This window comes from Uranotaenia lowii, chromosome 2, assembly GCF_029784155.1.
Source record: "Uranotaenia lowii strain MFRU-FL chromosome 2, ASM2978415v1, whole genome shotgun sequence".
NCBI lineage: Eukaryota > Metazoa > Arthropoda > Insecta > Diptera > Culicidae > Uranotaenia > Uranotaenia lowii.
The window spans coordinates 436989364-437007591 of record NC_073692.1 but is presented as its reverse complement, the minus strand read 5'-3'; the positions used below and the strand labels follow the sequence as shown (position 1 = coordinate 437007591).

Below are 18228 nucleotides of genomic sequence, written 5' to 3'. Positions count from 1 at the left end.
TTTGTTCTCAAATAAACCGTCAACCTAACAAACTTTTTCAGGGCAATCATTCTTGCAACTAAATGCTTCGGATCCGGTCCATGGAGACATCTGGCGCCGAAACTCTGTTCGAATGGAACTATCCGCCAACAAACATCTTTCAGTAAGTACTTTCCAGCTAAATATAGTTTTTGGTGAGCTTCATAACAAGAGAAGCATTTTTGTCATAAATTTGTATTATGTGCGCTATGTAAAAAAAATCATGTTTACATTTTGTTCTCCTCTTTATTTACAGATGTACCGGTTCAAAACTCTAATCCTGGAGAAAATCGATTATGTGAACATGAACTTACAGAGAAATAAAATGTTTGAAACCATAATTGATTTCTTTTTATTTTCAATAGGACGAAAATCCATATGTAGTACTAGAATTTTTTAGGAACAAGAAATAGAATTCAAGAACAAATGCTTTTAAATTAAAATCCAAATGCCGTTGAAATAAAGCAAAAAATCTTAAAATTAAACGAAAAGTTTTTTGAATCAAAAGCATTTTGTTATTTGAAACAAAGAAAAAGTTTTGATTCAAAGGAAAGCATTTCTTCGAAACAAAAGGAAATGCATTTGAATCAAAGGAATTTTTATTTGTCCCAAATTCAAAGGAAAAAATCCTTTGTTTTTGCGGCACTTTCCTTTGAAACTAATTGCTATTTTTCTGCGTGTAGCTCTTGAAATAAATTAGCATTACGAATTCCCAAGAGGATGACACGCCCTAATAAATTATTCTTCCAAAATACGGCCCTCATAATTGTGAACAACTTTGCAGAAGACATCATATGTCTAAAATGTATATTTTCTGCGTAATTAATTTTGTCACGATCAATGTTTGTTCTGGACCACTGTGCAGTGTTTACTAGCAATCTAATGAAAAGTAGGTTTTTCAGACCACTTTTTTGAACTTTTTGTGACCATTTCATTAAAAAGAATTAAAAAAATATTTCTTGGTTTCATGATGTAGACATTAACTTCAGCTTTCATATGCATAAGGCAAATATTTTTTTGGACGTCTAATATATGAACTACAGCAGTTTTCCCGAGGCATGTTTTTTCGGATTTTTTTTCTTTCATGCTGAATTACGAGAAAACTAGAAGCTTTAGCTATATAAAATGATCTAAACATATTTCACTGACATTACAAGATTTTTAGTGATATAAGTTTCATTGTTATCGGTTAGATATAAAAAGAGTTGTGACGATTTTAGCTTGGAGTGTCAAATTGACACTCCTAGTGCTGATTAGAGTGCATAGTATACAATCATCGCGAACCATTGGAACCAGCCAGCGCAGTCTCGATGATCGAGGAACGAAGTCTTTCAGTTCAGATGAGAAAACTTCTTTTTGAACCAAACGAACGAGTTGTTTTTCGGCATCGATGAGTTCGAAAAATTTGATCCTAGTTGTTTTTATCCTCTCTTCAGCAGGTTTTCCCAAATTGTAAAGATAACGGCGACAAAGAACGGTAATACGAAGAAGTTTAAAGTAGCATTTAAAGTGACCAAAATACCAATCGTTGAAGGTGCTTTCGTTTTCAACAACTACACCTACCACCTGTTTTCGTTCTTCTTCGTGAACATTTTCTTCACAAGGTTGATCCATTGAATTAGGCCATTGTTCGAAGTCCTGTGCTAACAATGATGGGCCAGTCCAACATATTTGATTGGTGACAATTTGCTCAGCGTTGAGCCCTCGGGCTAATCGATTTGGATAATGAAGCAACAAGTTTTTCCACGAATGTGGTCCAAGTGCTAGGGGTTTGTGCAAACCACTGTAGAACGTTTCTAAAATCTGTCCAAAAATATGTTGCAAGGGGGACTTCCATAGATTCCAAAACCTTCACGTACAGTTCTGCTGCTAACAAAGCTCCACAGAGTTCCAATCGGGGAATAGTTTGTCGTTTTAAGGGTGAAACTCTTGATTTGGATGAAACAAATGATACTTGGGTTTTTTCCTGTGGGGTCCTTGGAAACCAAATACATGCAGGCACTATATGCCTTTTCGGAGGCATCCTAGAAACAATGGAGCTGTTTCTGATTCGGAGAAGCTAAACCAACGAAGCGGGGAATCGGAGGTCTTTTAAATTTGGGAGAAGAGAATAAAATTCTTCCCACCAGTCTGTTAAGGGTCCCATCCTAGAGGGTTGCCATTTTTATTTTTCTGCTCCCAAATCAGCTGGATAAATATTTTGGCTCTCGTTACCACCGGTCCTAGTAATCCTAACGGATCGAAAATCTTGGATAGTATTTTCCGTTTGATAAGCTCTTCGGGAATGATTGGGGATATTTCGAAATTCAACCGCAGCTCATCAGATTTTCCCACACTAAGCCAAGTGTTTTGACCGTTCGATCACGTTCAAAATCAATGTCATCGTCTAAAGGAATCGCCAAATTCTCAGCAATGACTTTTTTGAGCGAACCATAGAACGAACCTTTTCCTTGGTACTCGTAGGGAATTGACCTATTCCACTGATTTAAACCGAAGTAGTTGAGAGAAATGTGAGGATATTATGTTGCACTTAGATCCCGAATCTAAAAATGCCCTTGCTGAAACCGAATTTCCTTAGTCGTCCTCCAGTAGAACTATTGCCTGTTCAATTTATGCTGTTTTCTCCTCTGGACTCTTCAGCCGGCGGACGACATCCGACTTTCTCCTCTCGCCAGTGCGGACACGCACCACCCTCAGTCGTATCTCACCGAGGACGAGGTGATGGTTAAATGCAATGTCTACGCTTCGTTTGTTGCGGACATCAGGAAGGCTCCTTCTCCATTTTCGGCTGATGCAGATGCGGTCAATTTGATTTTCTGTTCGGCCATCTCAGGAAACCCAAGTGACCTTATTTGTTGGTCGATGGGAGAAAAGCGATCCAACGATCACCATGTTGTTGTTGCCACAAAATTCTACAAACAGCTCTCCGTTTTTGCTCATCTGTCCTAGACCCATGATGCGTTCAAAGTCCTGATTATCGGAGACAATCTTTGCGTTGAAGTCGCCAATGGATTTGAATGTCACCCTTCGGAATTTTCTCAACCACGCTGTTCAATTGACTGTAAAACTGCTCTCTCTCCTGCTAATCGGCAACGTCAGTTGGCGTATAACACTAGACCATTGTAAGGTTTCTAACCCGTGTTCTGAATCTGGCTACGATTATTCTTTCGTTTATCGGTTCCCATCATATGTGGGCCGCATGGGCCTACTGGCTCAACAGGAAACCAACTCTTCGTTCTCGAGTAGCGTGTTCTCCTCCTATGCCAGAGTAGAGCAGTACTTGCACGGATTGTGTCTTGTGTTCTCCAATCCAGTGTTAGGCCAACGGACTTCGCTCAGTCCCAATATATCTAGCTTAAGCTTAAGGCGGCTATCTTTCTAGCAAGTTGAGCTTACCTGGCTGGGCAAGGGTCAAAACATTCCAAGTTTCAATTCTAGTCCGTGTTTTCAGTCTAAAAGTTGTTGCCAAAGTTCCAATTCGGTTATTCCTTGTCTTAGTTTCCGTGAATCGATTGACCGTTCCATAAAATCTCCGATTATGAATGTTCATCTCAAGTACCTATTCGTACCTATATAATAACAAAAAATGGAAAAGACAATTTGGAATTCCTTAGTTTTACTTAGTTTAGTCCAGTAAAATTGACATAAACAAATCTATTTTTAATAACCAAACAAGGCAACATAATAAAGTTTTATGACACGGTGGAATCGGTTGGGATTTTTTGTTTCGCAGAAATTTTATAACTGTGGTAAAAACTGTAGCAAAGTAATAAAAAGTCAAATATGATGTTTTTGGGCCGAAGGAGGAAAATCTGGTAAATATGTCACAAACTCGACTAAGTAGAAACTTTTGAATTATTTTGAAGGTCAAGCTTCAGGAAACAGAAGAAGTAATCAAAAATACCCTTGATTTGGAAAAAGGGATTCGTAGTATTCATGGTCGGGATTTGATCATACTGAACGGAACGCCAATTTGAAAAAATGAGTTATTTATTGTAGGAGATGCGAAAAATGATAAATTACCTATCCAATGAAAATCAGATTTTATTTTTTATTTTTTTATGATTTTATTAGAAAGATTCTATGTTGTAAATGAGTGGAAATGGCAAAAATGCGTTGCGCTTAAGTGAACTGAAAGCCACCTTAGAGGCTATGATGATGCTTTTTATGGTCATGATAACTAATTTGAAATAATCTTATGTGTGTTGGCTATATCTGATTAATTAAATGATAAAAAACGTCCCGTGAATTAAAACTCGGTGGTTGGGATAATTATAGGAACATAGTTGGAAACGAGAACTATTTCATTTCAAATTTCGTTCTATTCATATTCATTCATTTCAGTTTCATTTTTAAAAAGAGTTTAAAAACCAGAGTAAACAAAATCCGTTTTGAGTGGATTTAAATAGCGCAATATAAGCTCTACCTATCACAAAACTGTTTTTAATTTATAGGTTTCCATTAGGTTTAAAACGTAATTTGAGCAAAGGACCTAAAAGATTTAATACCATGAAATGACGCTACGCCCGCGGTTATACACTACGCCTTCTACTTCAAAACAAAGCAAACGGTCTACATAGTCTAAATATTCAAGTTATTCACTCACTTCTAAAGAGGCACCCATAAGCAATTGTCAAAAAATAGGGGAAATTTTATCTCCATCTCACTCACACATATGATTTGTTTGATTAGTTTTCTAGTTATGCCAAACTTCTGAACTAACTGAAATGAAAAAGATAAAAAAAAATCCCATAAATTCATATTTTTGGAAGTTTTTTAATCGGAGATCTTTTTCAGATAGACTACGAACAAAAAATAAATATTTAAATGCTGCAAGAGAAACAACAAAGCCTGTTAGCTACAAATAGAAAATGAGACAAATCATTTCAATAAGACTTAAGCGTGTGCTACCAGCAACACGTATTTTAGTTCATAGATTGTGTAAAGGCGCAAAAAGAATGCAGGACAGCATTTTTGCTGTCTAACTTTTGTTATTTCAATGAATGCTTATTTTTTCGTACAATATTTTTAACCCTCCAAAGCTCATCTTTTAAGTTTTGAAAATCGGATTATTGGGAAATGAAGTACAGCTAAGCAAAGTAAATATTGGATGTCGTTTATAAAAAGTAAGATTTTTTTTCTACCGGATGATCAGAGATAGCGGTCAAAACTTTCATTGGACCCCAATATATCTGTACCTTGTCAAATATTCTTGACGATTTCAAACATCAATAAAACACTTAAATACAGAAAAGCTGACAGAAGTTATGAGTATTTAAAAAATAAAATTGATTTTTCGGACTTTTTACCCTATGAACCAGTTTCTGATAACCTGGATATACATATCGACTTTATTTTGAATTGTTGAGTAATAAGGATTATTACTTACACAATGAATATAATGTGATCAAAATCGGGTAAAATTTCAAGTCAGGAGTACGCCATCAAACTACAACTCAAACTTCCCCGAAACGGATATTTTGCGAACGGCTTTAGAAGGTTAAACTAACGTTTTGAGAAGAGATTTTTTACTTTATTCTATAACAATAGACATATGAGACACTTTTGAGGGTATATTTCATGACTTGGGACAAACATGACTTGGTATTTTTTCTAATATATGTTGGAAATAAAGTTATGGCACTTTTGAGCCTATATTGAAGAACTAACTAACGATTTTCGAGATAATCTGAAAAAATGATGGAATGATGAAAATGCACATGGGACACTCTTGTGAATAGCGGAAATTCTCTAGTTATACAAAAAAAAAAAATGGGAGATACTCTCTGGAAGAGGTGAGAGGTCTGAAATATTCATGGGAAAATTTCTTGTGCCCAAATATTTTCCCATTCCAATTATAGTTTCATTCACTTGATTAGTTCTCGAGATATGCAAACATGTTTCTTTTGTGTGGTGATCCCTGCCCCTTCGAGTGAGGGGTAGGAGTGCTAGGAGGAGGGCTAGGAACTTTTTCCTATCTCAAACGATCTCACTGTAGTTCCCGAATGTATCGTAAACAAACATATTTATGTAGATTTCGGCTAATCGTAAGTGTGAAAAAATTGTGCGCATAGAAATATTTTTTCGCATTGTTTGGGATAAAGCAATGTCCTGAATGCGAACTGGGTCACCATGCAAAGGCATACCACGAAATAAATTGGAAGATAGGTGATATAATAATGTATTTACAACTTATTTTAGGAGTGAACTGACGCTTCATATCAGAACGCATACAGGCGAAAAACCCTTCAAATGTGATATTTGCGGAAAAGCTTTTGCGAAAAGCTATAATGTTGTAATCCACAAAAAGTCACATCAAAATGAGCTCCAACGTTCAGCTACCGCTTCAGTTTCAAATCAAGGGAAAGTATCTCAAATTTAAAGAAATATTTTTTTCAAATAAATTAAATAAAGCGTTTTGTTTAGAGGCAGCGATGACATTTAAAACATATATGATTTAGTTTGAATCTAATATCGTATTCGTTTTCTCCCCGCGATCAGTGCCGCAATCCGTCAGCCAAAAACGAAGAAAATAATCGTCAGTGTATAACTTCCTCATTCACTCACACGCTCATTCGCAATACTTACAGAATCTTCAGGTTACCCCCGTCACTTTCAATTCAAATCTGATGCATTACTGGTGCCAAACTGAATAGATAAACGAACACGATAACAGCAGTCGTGCAACACTGGTGATGACCTAAAGGAAATCTAGTACTAAAAGAATACGCTATAAGAATCTAGGAGTTCTTACTTATGTGCATGAATCAAAGCAATCGAAAGATTCCTTTTAATTCAACCACGGTAGATGAAAAGTTCATATACCGGCCAATCGAAAACGCTCACTGAAGAATGTAGTAAGTGTTCAACTCCGCTTCTCGCTAGAGATCACCCACCGAGCTATGTTCGGTTGTGACTGCCCGATGGGCCGTTTCGTCGTGACTGAGGGGAGATGCTCAAGCCTGCTCTGAGAGGATGTGTCGATACATCCATACATCCATTCGTGCCCCACACAGTAAGTTGCTATCGAAATACCGGTATATGAACTTTTCATTTACCGTGGTTGAATTAAAAGGAAGCTTTCGATTGCTTTGATTCAGTTGAATCATTCAACCAAGTAGGCTCACAACACAACAGAGTTCTTACTTATCGTTTTTCTTCTTAACTATATTTGATTTACAAATATGTTTTTTATGGGCACACAGTTTTGAAGAATGAATGATCCCATAGATGTTAAAATCCCAATGATCAAATTAATAAAAAAGCACATAGTTTGAAGAACTGCCAATATATGACAAATACCTTAGTAGGGGAGTGCGATGACATTTTTTATCTAGGGTGTCTTGACATCACAGTTATATTTCGTAATCAGAATCTTTTGCAGTTGTCTTATATTTTAGAAATAGGTGATAAAGGAAACGAAACAGCTATGCTGTCCACTGAAAAAAAATATGGATGGAATCAATTTATATTTTTACAAAAAATCTCATGAAAATTGAATATAATGTCACAATCAAAGCAGAGTATTTGAATTATAGGGTACCACGCCGGGCATGATGACGTAGTTGTTATAAGATTCTTCATACATTCCATAGGAAAAAAAAATCAACGTTTTTCGTCATTTGCATAAAAAAGTTCAGTAATTATTATTTTATTATTTATCTATTACAAATTATGATGCTCAGCACAAAACATTTGGCTATCAGCATCTTGGTTTACCTAATCTCTCTTACCTATCGATACCTGATACCTGAATTTAAAATAAGATATATCTCTAAAACTAAGTTTACATGATCATCATTGTTATAAACTAAAATTTAATAGACTACTTCTTATAAATCATTAAAGACATACACCGTCTTAGCCGATTTAGGCTTTACAGACTGAATTAAATGACGTGGACAACTTAAGATTAACATTTAAACACCCAGTACCGAGATAGGAATCGAACCCATGCCATCAGTGGACCAGCGATTAACATCTTACCACGCTAACCACTCGACCACCGAGACGTAAATTTCATATTTTTGTGAAAAGTGATGCGTCTTTCAAATATTTTATAACTGAATCTAACTGCCTATAATCGTTTCCCTAAGAGTTTTCATCTATATTATATTTGTTTCTTAAATTTTCGTATTTGCTACATTGAAACATGAAGTGATTTACTGTAAGTTGGGTTTGACAAAGTTCACAAAACGGAGCCAATATTTTTTCGAATAAAAAAGTATGCGTAAGCCTAGTGTGACCTATTCGCAAGCGGGTTATTATTACTGATTCTTTTCTGGATTTTCGATAAGAAGATGTCCATTCAGATACAGTCGGTTTTAATCGTCTTAGTTTGTTTTCGAGTATGTTCGTCCAGTCATTGTTCCAATTGTCAAATACTTGCTTTTTTGAGTTCGCGATCAAATCATTAGTAGTTGCAACTTTCATCATTTCAACCTCCATCAATGACTCCTTGGCCAAACGATCTGCGGTTTCGTTGCCTACTATTCCTATATGCGATGGAACCCAAAAGAAAACAATATTTTGTTGATTTTCCCTAATTGTAGTAATTAATTGATGAATATTTTGAATAATGGGATTATCTGAGAAAATATCTTTAATTGCTAGTAACGCACTCATAGAATCTGAAACAATAACATTCGAATTGTGTAAGTTTCCCAATGCAAATTTAACTGCATCCTGGATTGCTAATAATTCAGCAGTGAATATTGAGGAAATTTTGGAAATTTTGTGTTTTAAAGATATTTCATCACTATGTACTGCGTATCCTGTTGAATGGCTATTTTTAGAACCATCAGTATAGATAACATGATTGCCTATGTATTTATTCATTTCATATTTAAAGACTTGTCTGAACACTGATGGAGGCGTAGAGTTCTTTTTCAATGTGCTCATATAAAGATCAAACTTCATTTGTTGGTTGTGCCATGGTGCAAACCGATGGAACTTCCTTATAAAAATATTTGAAACATCTAAGCTGTATTCTTGTACTAATTTAAGAAAACGTAGGCAAAAGGACTCAGGTTTTCTGTTGGACCTTGTCTCAGGGATTCGTTTCATCAACCAATGAATAGGATGTTTTTCTAGTGATAAACTCCGGATTCCGTATGTAATAGTTAACATTTCTCTACGATAATGCAAAGGCTTTATACCCGATTCTGCAAGAAGACTTGGTATTGGGCTTGTCTGGAAAGCTCCTGTGGACAATCTTACACCCAGATGGTTTATTGAGTCTAACTTTTTGAGTCGGGATTTTGTTGCCCCACTGTATACAACAGAACCGTAATCTAGTTTGGATAATATAAAGTTTTACGATCTGATCCCCAATTAGTGTTTGATAGAGTTCTCAACAATTTAATGGATCCTTGAATCTTGGATTTTAATTGAGTTATGTGTTTCTCCCATCTTAATTTTCCATCAAATATCATTCCCAAGAACTTATCGTTTTCAACAAATTCAATTCTTTGATTCGACATGTACAAGAGGGGATCAGCACAGCTGCGTTTATTGCAGAAGTGGATAGCTTTAGTTTTAGAGGCTGAGAATCGGAAACCAGTCATGTTGCTCCAAGTTTCTAAGCAGTTCAATACTTTTTGTAATTTTTGTTGAATTTCTATCATGGACTTGCCTTTCATCACTGCAACAAAGTCATCCGCGGACCCTAGATGTATAACAGAATCTTTAAAACAAGTTTTGATCGAGTTTATTGCTACTAAGAACAAGGTAACACTTAATACCGACCCTTGCGGTACACCATTATCTTGTGTATGAGAGCTTGAGAATATATTACCTAAACTCACTTTGAAGGTTCTATCGGTTAAAAAGTTTTGGATAAAACTAAGCATGTTTCCATGAATACCCGCTTTATGAAGTGTTTGAAGAATATTATGCCTCCACGTCATGTCATAAGCTTTTTCTAAGTCGAAAAATATGCAGACGGAGTGTTCTTTATTAATAAACGCATGTTTAACAAATGATTCTAAGAACGATAGGTTATCTAGAGTATTCCTGTATTTCCTAAATCCTGATTGAGAAGTATCAAAAAAATTTTGAGATTCTAGATACCAAATTAGTCGCCTATTTATCATTCTTTCGATTACCTTGCATAGACATGAAGTTAATGAAATTGGACTGTAATGAACAGGATCTAAAGGATTTTTGTTGGGTTTTTTAATAGGCACTATAATCGAATCACGCCAATTTTCAGGAAACTTTCGCTGTGACCAAATTTGGTTATATAGATCTAAAAGCTTTTTTAATGCGATTATTGGAAGATTTTTTATCATATCATATTGTATCTCGTCTACTCCTGGTGAGGAACCGTTACATTTTTTTAATGCATGTTCTAGTTCTATCATAGTGAAAGGTTGGTTTAATGAATCTTGATCAACATTATCAAAACATAGTGCTTTATTTGCTTCACATATCATTTTATGGTTACGAAAAACACTAGAATAGTTTTCAGAGCTTGAATTAAACGAAAATGTTTTTGCTAGTTCTTCGGCAATAGCTTTAGTACCTATCAGTAATAATTTGATTATTGAGTTTTAAAGATGTAATGAACTGGGGAGAAAACTTTCCAGAAATTTTTTGGATTTTGGTCCAGACCTGTTTTGGAGTTGTTGAAAAAGTTATCGACGGGATAAAATCTTGCCAACTTTTTTTCTGTGAAAACCGTATAAGGCGGCGAGTTTTTGCTTTAGCAATTTTGTATGCAGTTAAATTTTCATCAGAAGCAAAATTATTAAATTTTTCAAACGCTTTCCTCCTGGCTTTAATTGCTGTGGAAATCTCCTTGGTCCACCAAGGTGGCTTTAATTTTTTCAAGGAAGGTGATGTTTTGGGAATAGTGTCTTTAGCTGAGTCAACAATATCAGAGGTAAAACGAGTCATTTTATCAAGTACGCTTAAATTTTCATTATCAAATTTTAACTTTTCTATCATAAGGTTCTGAAATTCAGGTCAGTACGCAGCAGATGTTATCCATCGGGGTCTACGTGTGATTTGAAGACAACGAGATAAGGGTTGCATTAGAATCGGGAAATGATCACTCGAGCATAGATCCGAATGTACTTTCCATGAAAATTGAGTCGAGAGACAGACTGATCCAAAAGTGAGGTCTATTGCCGAAAACGAGTTATGTGCTTGAGAAAAATGTGTGTAAGTTCCATCATTAAATAAACTCAGGTTCAGTTCGTGAATGAGATCTTCAATAAGTTTACCCCTAACATCATCATATTGATTGCCCCAAGCTGAGTTTCGAGCATTAACATCGGTGAAAACTAGGTATGGAGTTGGTAACTGACGCAATAAATCACGTTAATCGTTTTGGTTAAGATTCATGTCAGGAGGGAGATAAATGTTGCATATAGTAATTTCTTGTGGATAGAAAATCGTTGCTGCTACCGCTTGGAAATTCGTGTTTAAGTCGAGTTCAACTGAATGGAAATCTTCTCGAACAATTACAGCCACGCCTCCGGAAGCGCGCCTATGTAAATTGTCATTTACATGATAAACTTTAAATCCTTTAAGTGATGGCTGTTTTGTTTGAGTGAAATGAGTTTCTTGAATGCAAAGAATATAAGGATTGAATTGTGAAATTAGTTTCTTCAACTCTCCAAATTTGCTGTAAAATCCGTTCATGTTCCATTGTATGATTCAATTATCCATAAAGAAGAAGAAAAAAATATTGAAACGAAAAATTATCTACTGTATCAAGGTCTACTAGAGTTGAAAATCAAAATTATGTCAGAATAGAATACCAATTGTTGCATACTCTCATTGCCACTCAGATGAGAGACCATCTGGGTAGCTATAGGATAGGCAACCGTTGATATTCAATAATCAAAGATCGTTCAAAAACTATATATCTGAGTCACTAATGTCTTCGTTAATCAATATCGATTTTCTGACTATCTGTCCTAACTCTGATAAACTACTTGGCATCGTATAATCCAAATCATGGTCGGACGTAGAGTCCATAGTACTTTCATTATTAATGTTTTCATTTTTGCTGTTATTTCTTTCACTATACTTATCGTGTTTGTTGTCGTTCGTATAATTTTCAGCTTCACCAGCTGAGTTACTCGAAATGAGTGTGAGTGCCAACGAAGCTGACACCGATTGCGACGCTGCCGTCGCCGATCTTTCCGTAGCCGTCGTTTTTTCTGTCGTCCCGTAATTAACTTCTGAATCTTGACTGCGTGAGATGATTGATGATGTCGATGATGTTTCTTGCGTCGAAGATAGTGCTTGCGTCGAAAAAGCTACTTGCGTCGATGATGGTGCTTGCGTCGATGATGATGCTAGCGTCGATGGTGGTACTTGCATCGATGATGGTGCTTGCGTCGTTAATATTGCTTGCGTCATTGAGATCTCCGTTGTACTCATCTGATGAGGTGCGTCTTGTTGTGCCAAATTACGGGTAACTTGAGCGTAGGTTCCAGCAAAACGTGGTACATACACCGCTGGAGCTGGGAGTCGTCTTCGATGTCGGGCTTCACGAATGCTTACACGATCGGTTACTTTGATTTTCTGTATTCCTAGTTCGTCTAGAAACACGGGGCATTGTCGACTAAAAGCACTGTGCGATCCTCGGCAATTGACGCATTTGGCCGGTCTTTCGCATTGTTCTACGTCGTGATAAAGCTCGGCGCAATTACCGCATATATGGTTTCCTCGGCATTCAGTCTTCTTGTGTCCAAAAGCCATACATTTTGTACACCTCATCGGATTTGGGATGTATTGTTGAATCCGGCATGAGTGAAATCCAACGTGAATAGATGATGGTAAGAAACCGAGGTCGAACGTGAGGATGAATACGGACATGTCCTCAAGTTTATCCTTGTTATTTTTTCTTTGGATACGCTTTATTTCAATCACATGTTCATCTTTTAAACCCTCTAAAATTTCTTCATCTTTCAAGAATTTGAGATCATAGCAGTTGATCGTTCCTTTCGTTCTATTCAAGGTTTCGTGTTCTCGGATTTCAATCTTCATAATTCCACCCAAACTAGTTTGCTTTATCAGCTTCGCTGCCTGGCTTCTATCAACGGTTTTTAGTAGCAACTTACCGTCGCGAAGTCTGCTAATACTAACGTTAGGAGTTATGGCGTCAAAAGCTTTCTTGATGAAAAACGGCGATACATCACTCATCGTACAATCAGGATCTTTCCTTGTGAGAACAAGGTATCTGGGGCCATTATCGATCCGATTTTCCATTTTAGCAATCTTGATGTACGGGTCCTCCCTCTTGGTCTCTCGTTTGGCGAATCGCTTATTTCTTTTTTCAGTCTGTTTGTAAGTAATTTCATCGTCGTGAAGAATAGAAAATCGGGAACCAAACATTGTAGATGATGGTCCCCCTCCGGGGTCGTCCGCCATTTGTCACACCTCTCGAAAAACGATTTCTTTTGATCGTAACTATAACAAAAGCTTCCCGAACCGAAGTCGAATGAAAGTAAAAAAAAATTTGGACCAACGCTCTAACCACAAAGCACGTCTTATTTGATCGGAAGTTGAAACCGAACTCGTTCAGTAATTATTGTTAACACTAAACATACCGACACTTTGTATATACCTATTCATACCGCGAGCGGTTAAATGACGGTTTACACTGTTTTCGCTAAAACTTTCTTGTTTCTCAACCGATTTTTTTTAAAATTTATAGTTTTGAAAAGCCTATAATGTGAATATGTTTCTCGGACAATGTTCAGCTACAATCAATTATTTTAAAGTTATGTAAAGTCCAAGATTTTTTTTTTTTGAAAAAACACGCTTCAGGAAAATTGCTATAAATCTGTTGATCAGTGCTCGAAAAAAATTTCACTTAATGCATGAGAAAGCTGAAGTTAGAAGCTATATGTTGCACATACGGAAACAGTGTAAACCGTCATTTGACCGCTCGCGGTATGAATAGGTATACCACATGCGTTATTCGAAAACCACAACACTTAGAAAAAATTTAAAAACGCAAAAATACTTGCATTTTGAAAATAAAAATAGTCCTGTCGTTAAATTTGCGAAAAAATAAATTAGGGGAGATGGGGGCATAATGGCCACCTTAAGGAAAACGGTTATTTAACCATAGAAAATAGCTATAATATGGAGGTTACATTATTGTTTCGTGTTCAGACACTTGAAAAGCCTATTCCCTAACGGGCTGAAACGTGAAAAACTAGATGAAAACGTTAAAAAATGCATTTTAAAAAATTTTGCCAAAAGCTGAAAACCAGCCACTGTGGAGGTATAATGAGAACCCCCCCTGAGGCAGTATGAGCACCATTAATCAGAGCAAGATGTACGTTTTTGCCGGGGATTCTAGCAGCGAATTCAATTCGATGAAGTCAGGTGTTTGTAGTATACAAACAATTCACGCACGCTCATACATTAAGTGCTTTGTTCGGAGGATGATGCTACTAGCCGTATAATGTAACAATAAAAAAATTGATCATGAATTGTGAATGGAAGAAAATCACCTCGAACAGAAATCTAACTCTAGTCTTTTGATTACCTCTCCGACACCTTACCAATAGGCTAAATTGTCGGATGAAAACTAGTCAAGGTGTGGCGCTATAAATCAATTTTTATTCGCTGCTAGATTCTACGGCAGAAAATGCTCATTATGCCTCGATAATATGGTGCTTTATATGCCCCTAGTCAACAAATTTAAGTAAAAACGTGTTTTAAAATTGATAAAAGTGAAAAATAAAAAATTTTTTGATGGTAAAAATTGAGAAACAATGTGTACATCATGTTGCAGTGCGTACATTATAGATCAAGGTTATTTTAAGATCATAAGAGCTTATTTCGTGGTGCTCAAAAATTATAATATTTTCGTAACTTGAGAACCAAGCTAGTTTTTTTTAAATATCTCTGTAAAGATGATAAGGAGATTCCTTTTTTTGTGAAAAATTAATACTATAGGAAGTACGAAACAAATCCTCATGAAAATTTATTTAAGAAAATACGCACTTTCGTAGAAAAGCGTAGTTCTCATTATGCCTCGGGTGCTCGTTATGCCCTCATCTCCACTATATAAGGTGTAATCATCATTCAAAGTTCAAAAACCGTCATTTGACCGCCTCCGGTACGTTTAGTGTTAAGGAACTAAAGTTAGTGTTGAAACAATTTTTTTTCAGTATGAAATATATTGAATAAAGAGCTTAGAATAATTCCAAAACTCGAATAAGAAAATAGTTACGAGAGAAGATGATTTATCAATTAAATATTTTACTAATAATTAACTCGAAATTTGCGTGTTAATTGATTAATAATAATAAAGAATAATAAGAAAATAGTTACGAGAGAAGATGATTTATCAATTAAATATTTTACTCATAATTAACTCGAAATTTGCGTGTTAATTGATTTATTAGGACTATTACACGCAGCGAAAAGATTTTTTATTTCAAAGGAAAGTGCCGCAAAAACAAAGGATTTTTTCCTTTGATTTTGGGATAAATAAAAATTCCTTTGATTCCAAGGCATTTTCCTTTGTTTCAAAGAATTTTTCTCTTGAAAAAACTTTGAATCAAAATTTTAATGCTTTGAAACAAAAAACAGTTCCATTTGATGCAAAATTGTTCTCGTTTGCTACAATGTAATTTAGATTTAAATTTAAAAGGATTGGTTCATTGAACCATTTTCCTTTTATTCCAATTGGAAGAAATATTTTCTGTTGTCCCGAAGTTCCTATTAGGAATTCCGAATAATAAAAATAAAGAATTTACATTTTGAATTCATTTTTATTCACAAAATTAACACTAACAGTGGTTCACTATAATTGAATCATCCGGTCCTAATTTTGGCCTGAGGGCATTCTTCTTGGGCCGCTCAATAGACTTCTGGAACAGGCTCCGATTGCTAGCTTTAGTGGTCATCCAACTGATGATTACCGCTGAAGATCGGGCCGGAAAAACAGACCGCCTGGATTTGGGGCGGAATTCGCCGTGGTCTTGTAACAATGCAAGAGTTTATATAAAATCTTAAACATTCAATTTTTGTTTAATGGATTTACACACACTTACCATTCTTCATCCTGAATCCTCCTAAGCTATCTCTGATTCACTAGTTTTGATTTTCAACACAACCGGATAAACTTTATTCGAAATTCGGTTCTTGCTCAATCCAAAATATCTTCTAAGTTTAAAATTTCAATTTAAAGAAATTATTCCTTTCTGTTGAAAACAATTTTCTTTGGTTGAAAGAAAATTTACTTTGTTTTAAACGAAATGTGCAATTGAACAAATTTCTTTTGAATCAAAGAATGTGTTTAAAATTAAAGTCCCAAATTATTCAGTTCAAAAAATTAATTCTTTCTTTCAAAAATTATTCATTTAAATAAAAACAATAATTCATTGATTCAAAGAAAACAGGAGTTTGATTAAAAAAACTGAATGTTTTGAATCAAAGTCAGTTTTGTTTTGTATCAAAATCCAAGTTTCCTCTGCGTGTAGACGTGTCCTCTTGCAATATTTTCGATTTTTAAGCTTACAATATGTTTGGAAATAGTTTCCAGTAATTACAATTTCCACCAAAATTTAGATATTTCCGAGGTTAATTCGCATTTTATGCAGAACCACAAACCAAATCGTATTTTTTTAAGAAGCTCATAAATCTGGGAAGTCGAATTTATGCATTTGAGAACAGTGGCGTACAAGTTACTGGCAACAAAAATATTTTTTGTGGAAAAACTGTAAAATTCAATACAATGCTCGCTATTTTTCATAACAACTATACGTCATCATTCTGGAAATCTGCCAACCAATATGGCGAATGAGGTAACCTGTTATTTCGAAGAACTTTGCAATCAGAGCTGTTCATAGTGTTGTTAACGACTGACATTAAACAAAATGCCAGCTAGATCGAAATCGAAAATACACACTAATACCGTATTTGTTTTTATCTGGTGGCGCACTAGTTGTGCCTAACTGCTGTCATCTTCATATAAAAAAACGCTTTGACATCACTAGTGCGCCACCAGGGTAAAAACAAATACGGCATAAGATTGCAATTATTCCGCTCGGGATCATTACCCTGTGAACTAGAGGAAAACCGCTCGAGAGACACTTTAAATGTCAAAAAACAACATGTTTTCCTGGGTTACAGGGAAATAGCAATCCGAATCTTGTAGCACTCCTTTACTCCTAAAATTAACTCGTTTTCGCATGCTCAGGAATTCAAACATATTCAGCTATCTCCTGTAAGATGTAACTGTCATGAGTTTGTTTTAGAAAATTGAACTGCTGAATCGATTTTCCCGCTGGCAACTGTAATCGGTCTCCTGAAACAGCAAAATTTGCTTCAAATCGCGCGGCAGTTTGTTCTGCAGCAGCTTCCTGAGAAACTCGGAGCAGGATCCTCGCCGCTTTTGAACATCGTTCAACTGATAGCTCAGTTTGTGGCTGTTATTGTTATAAACCGGCAACAAGCAAGCGATACAGCGGAAATTAATGGAATAACAGCATGCTGGAGTAAGTTATTTTTATCGAAATAGATTTTTAATTGTGTGGAATATTTACATTTCGCCGCTTTTTCCAGAAACCGGACAGATTGGAACAACACCAGGAAATTGCGAGTGTTGTCGTTCCGATGGATCCACTGGTAGGTGTTGAAATATCCGATCAGCCATCGACCATCGATTTAAGTTTAATTAAATGAGTGGTGTAGTATAGCATAGTGAAATGAAGAATAAATAAATGTTTGCAATTTGGAAAACAGTATTTTTGTAATTTTCTATGTAATAAATTTCTGAATTCCATGATAATCTCAGATTGAAGTCGAATCGAACCTACAGGCATACTGCAAAAACCCCAAAAAAATTACAGGGAAACTCCGTTTCGAACCTGCAGGTGAATTTGGCAGTTGTTTTCCTGAGCTGTTTTTTTGTCCTATGATTTCAGCGGTTGAAAATACAGGAAGAAATTGTCCCGACCACAGGAGGAAAGATTAAGTGTGTACTCTCAGCAAAAATCAGGCAAAATCTGTGTCTGAGCAATGTCTGGACAATCGGTCAAAAGTCTTTGTTTTACAGACAAATCTGGGCACCTGGCAACCCAGCTGACATTACACAGCAAGAATAGAAATTCGTGTAAATTTAGATCGAAATTGATGCACGAAAACGGAACATCGATTTTGATGTAAAATTCTATCACGATGTATTTTTTTCGAAGATGTAATTTTTGAGGCGTGTAAATTTAGCTC

At 35.7% G+C, this 18228-nt stretch overlaps 1 protein-coding gene across 1 annotated transcript in view; it reads left to right on the top strand.

Moving 5' to 3' along the window:
- The window catches only part of LOC129749367 (zinc finger protein 62-like), a 76025-nt gene extending 68426 nt beyond the window's left edge, over positions 1 to 7599 (top strand). The window contains exon 5 of the mRNA XM_055744330.1: positions 6220 to 7599. Coding sequence (XP_055600305.1) covers positions 6220 to 6400 — 181 coding nt within the window. The 3' untranslated portion in view covers positions 6401 to 7599. The remainder of the gene's footprint in view (positions 1 to 6219) is intronic.
- Positions 7600 to 18228: the final 10629 nt, after the last annotated feature.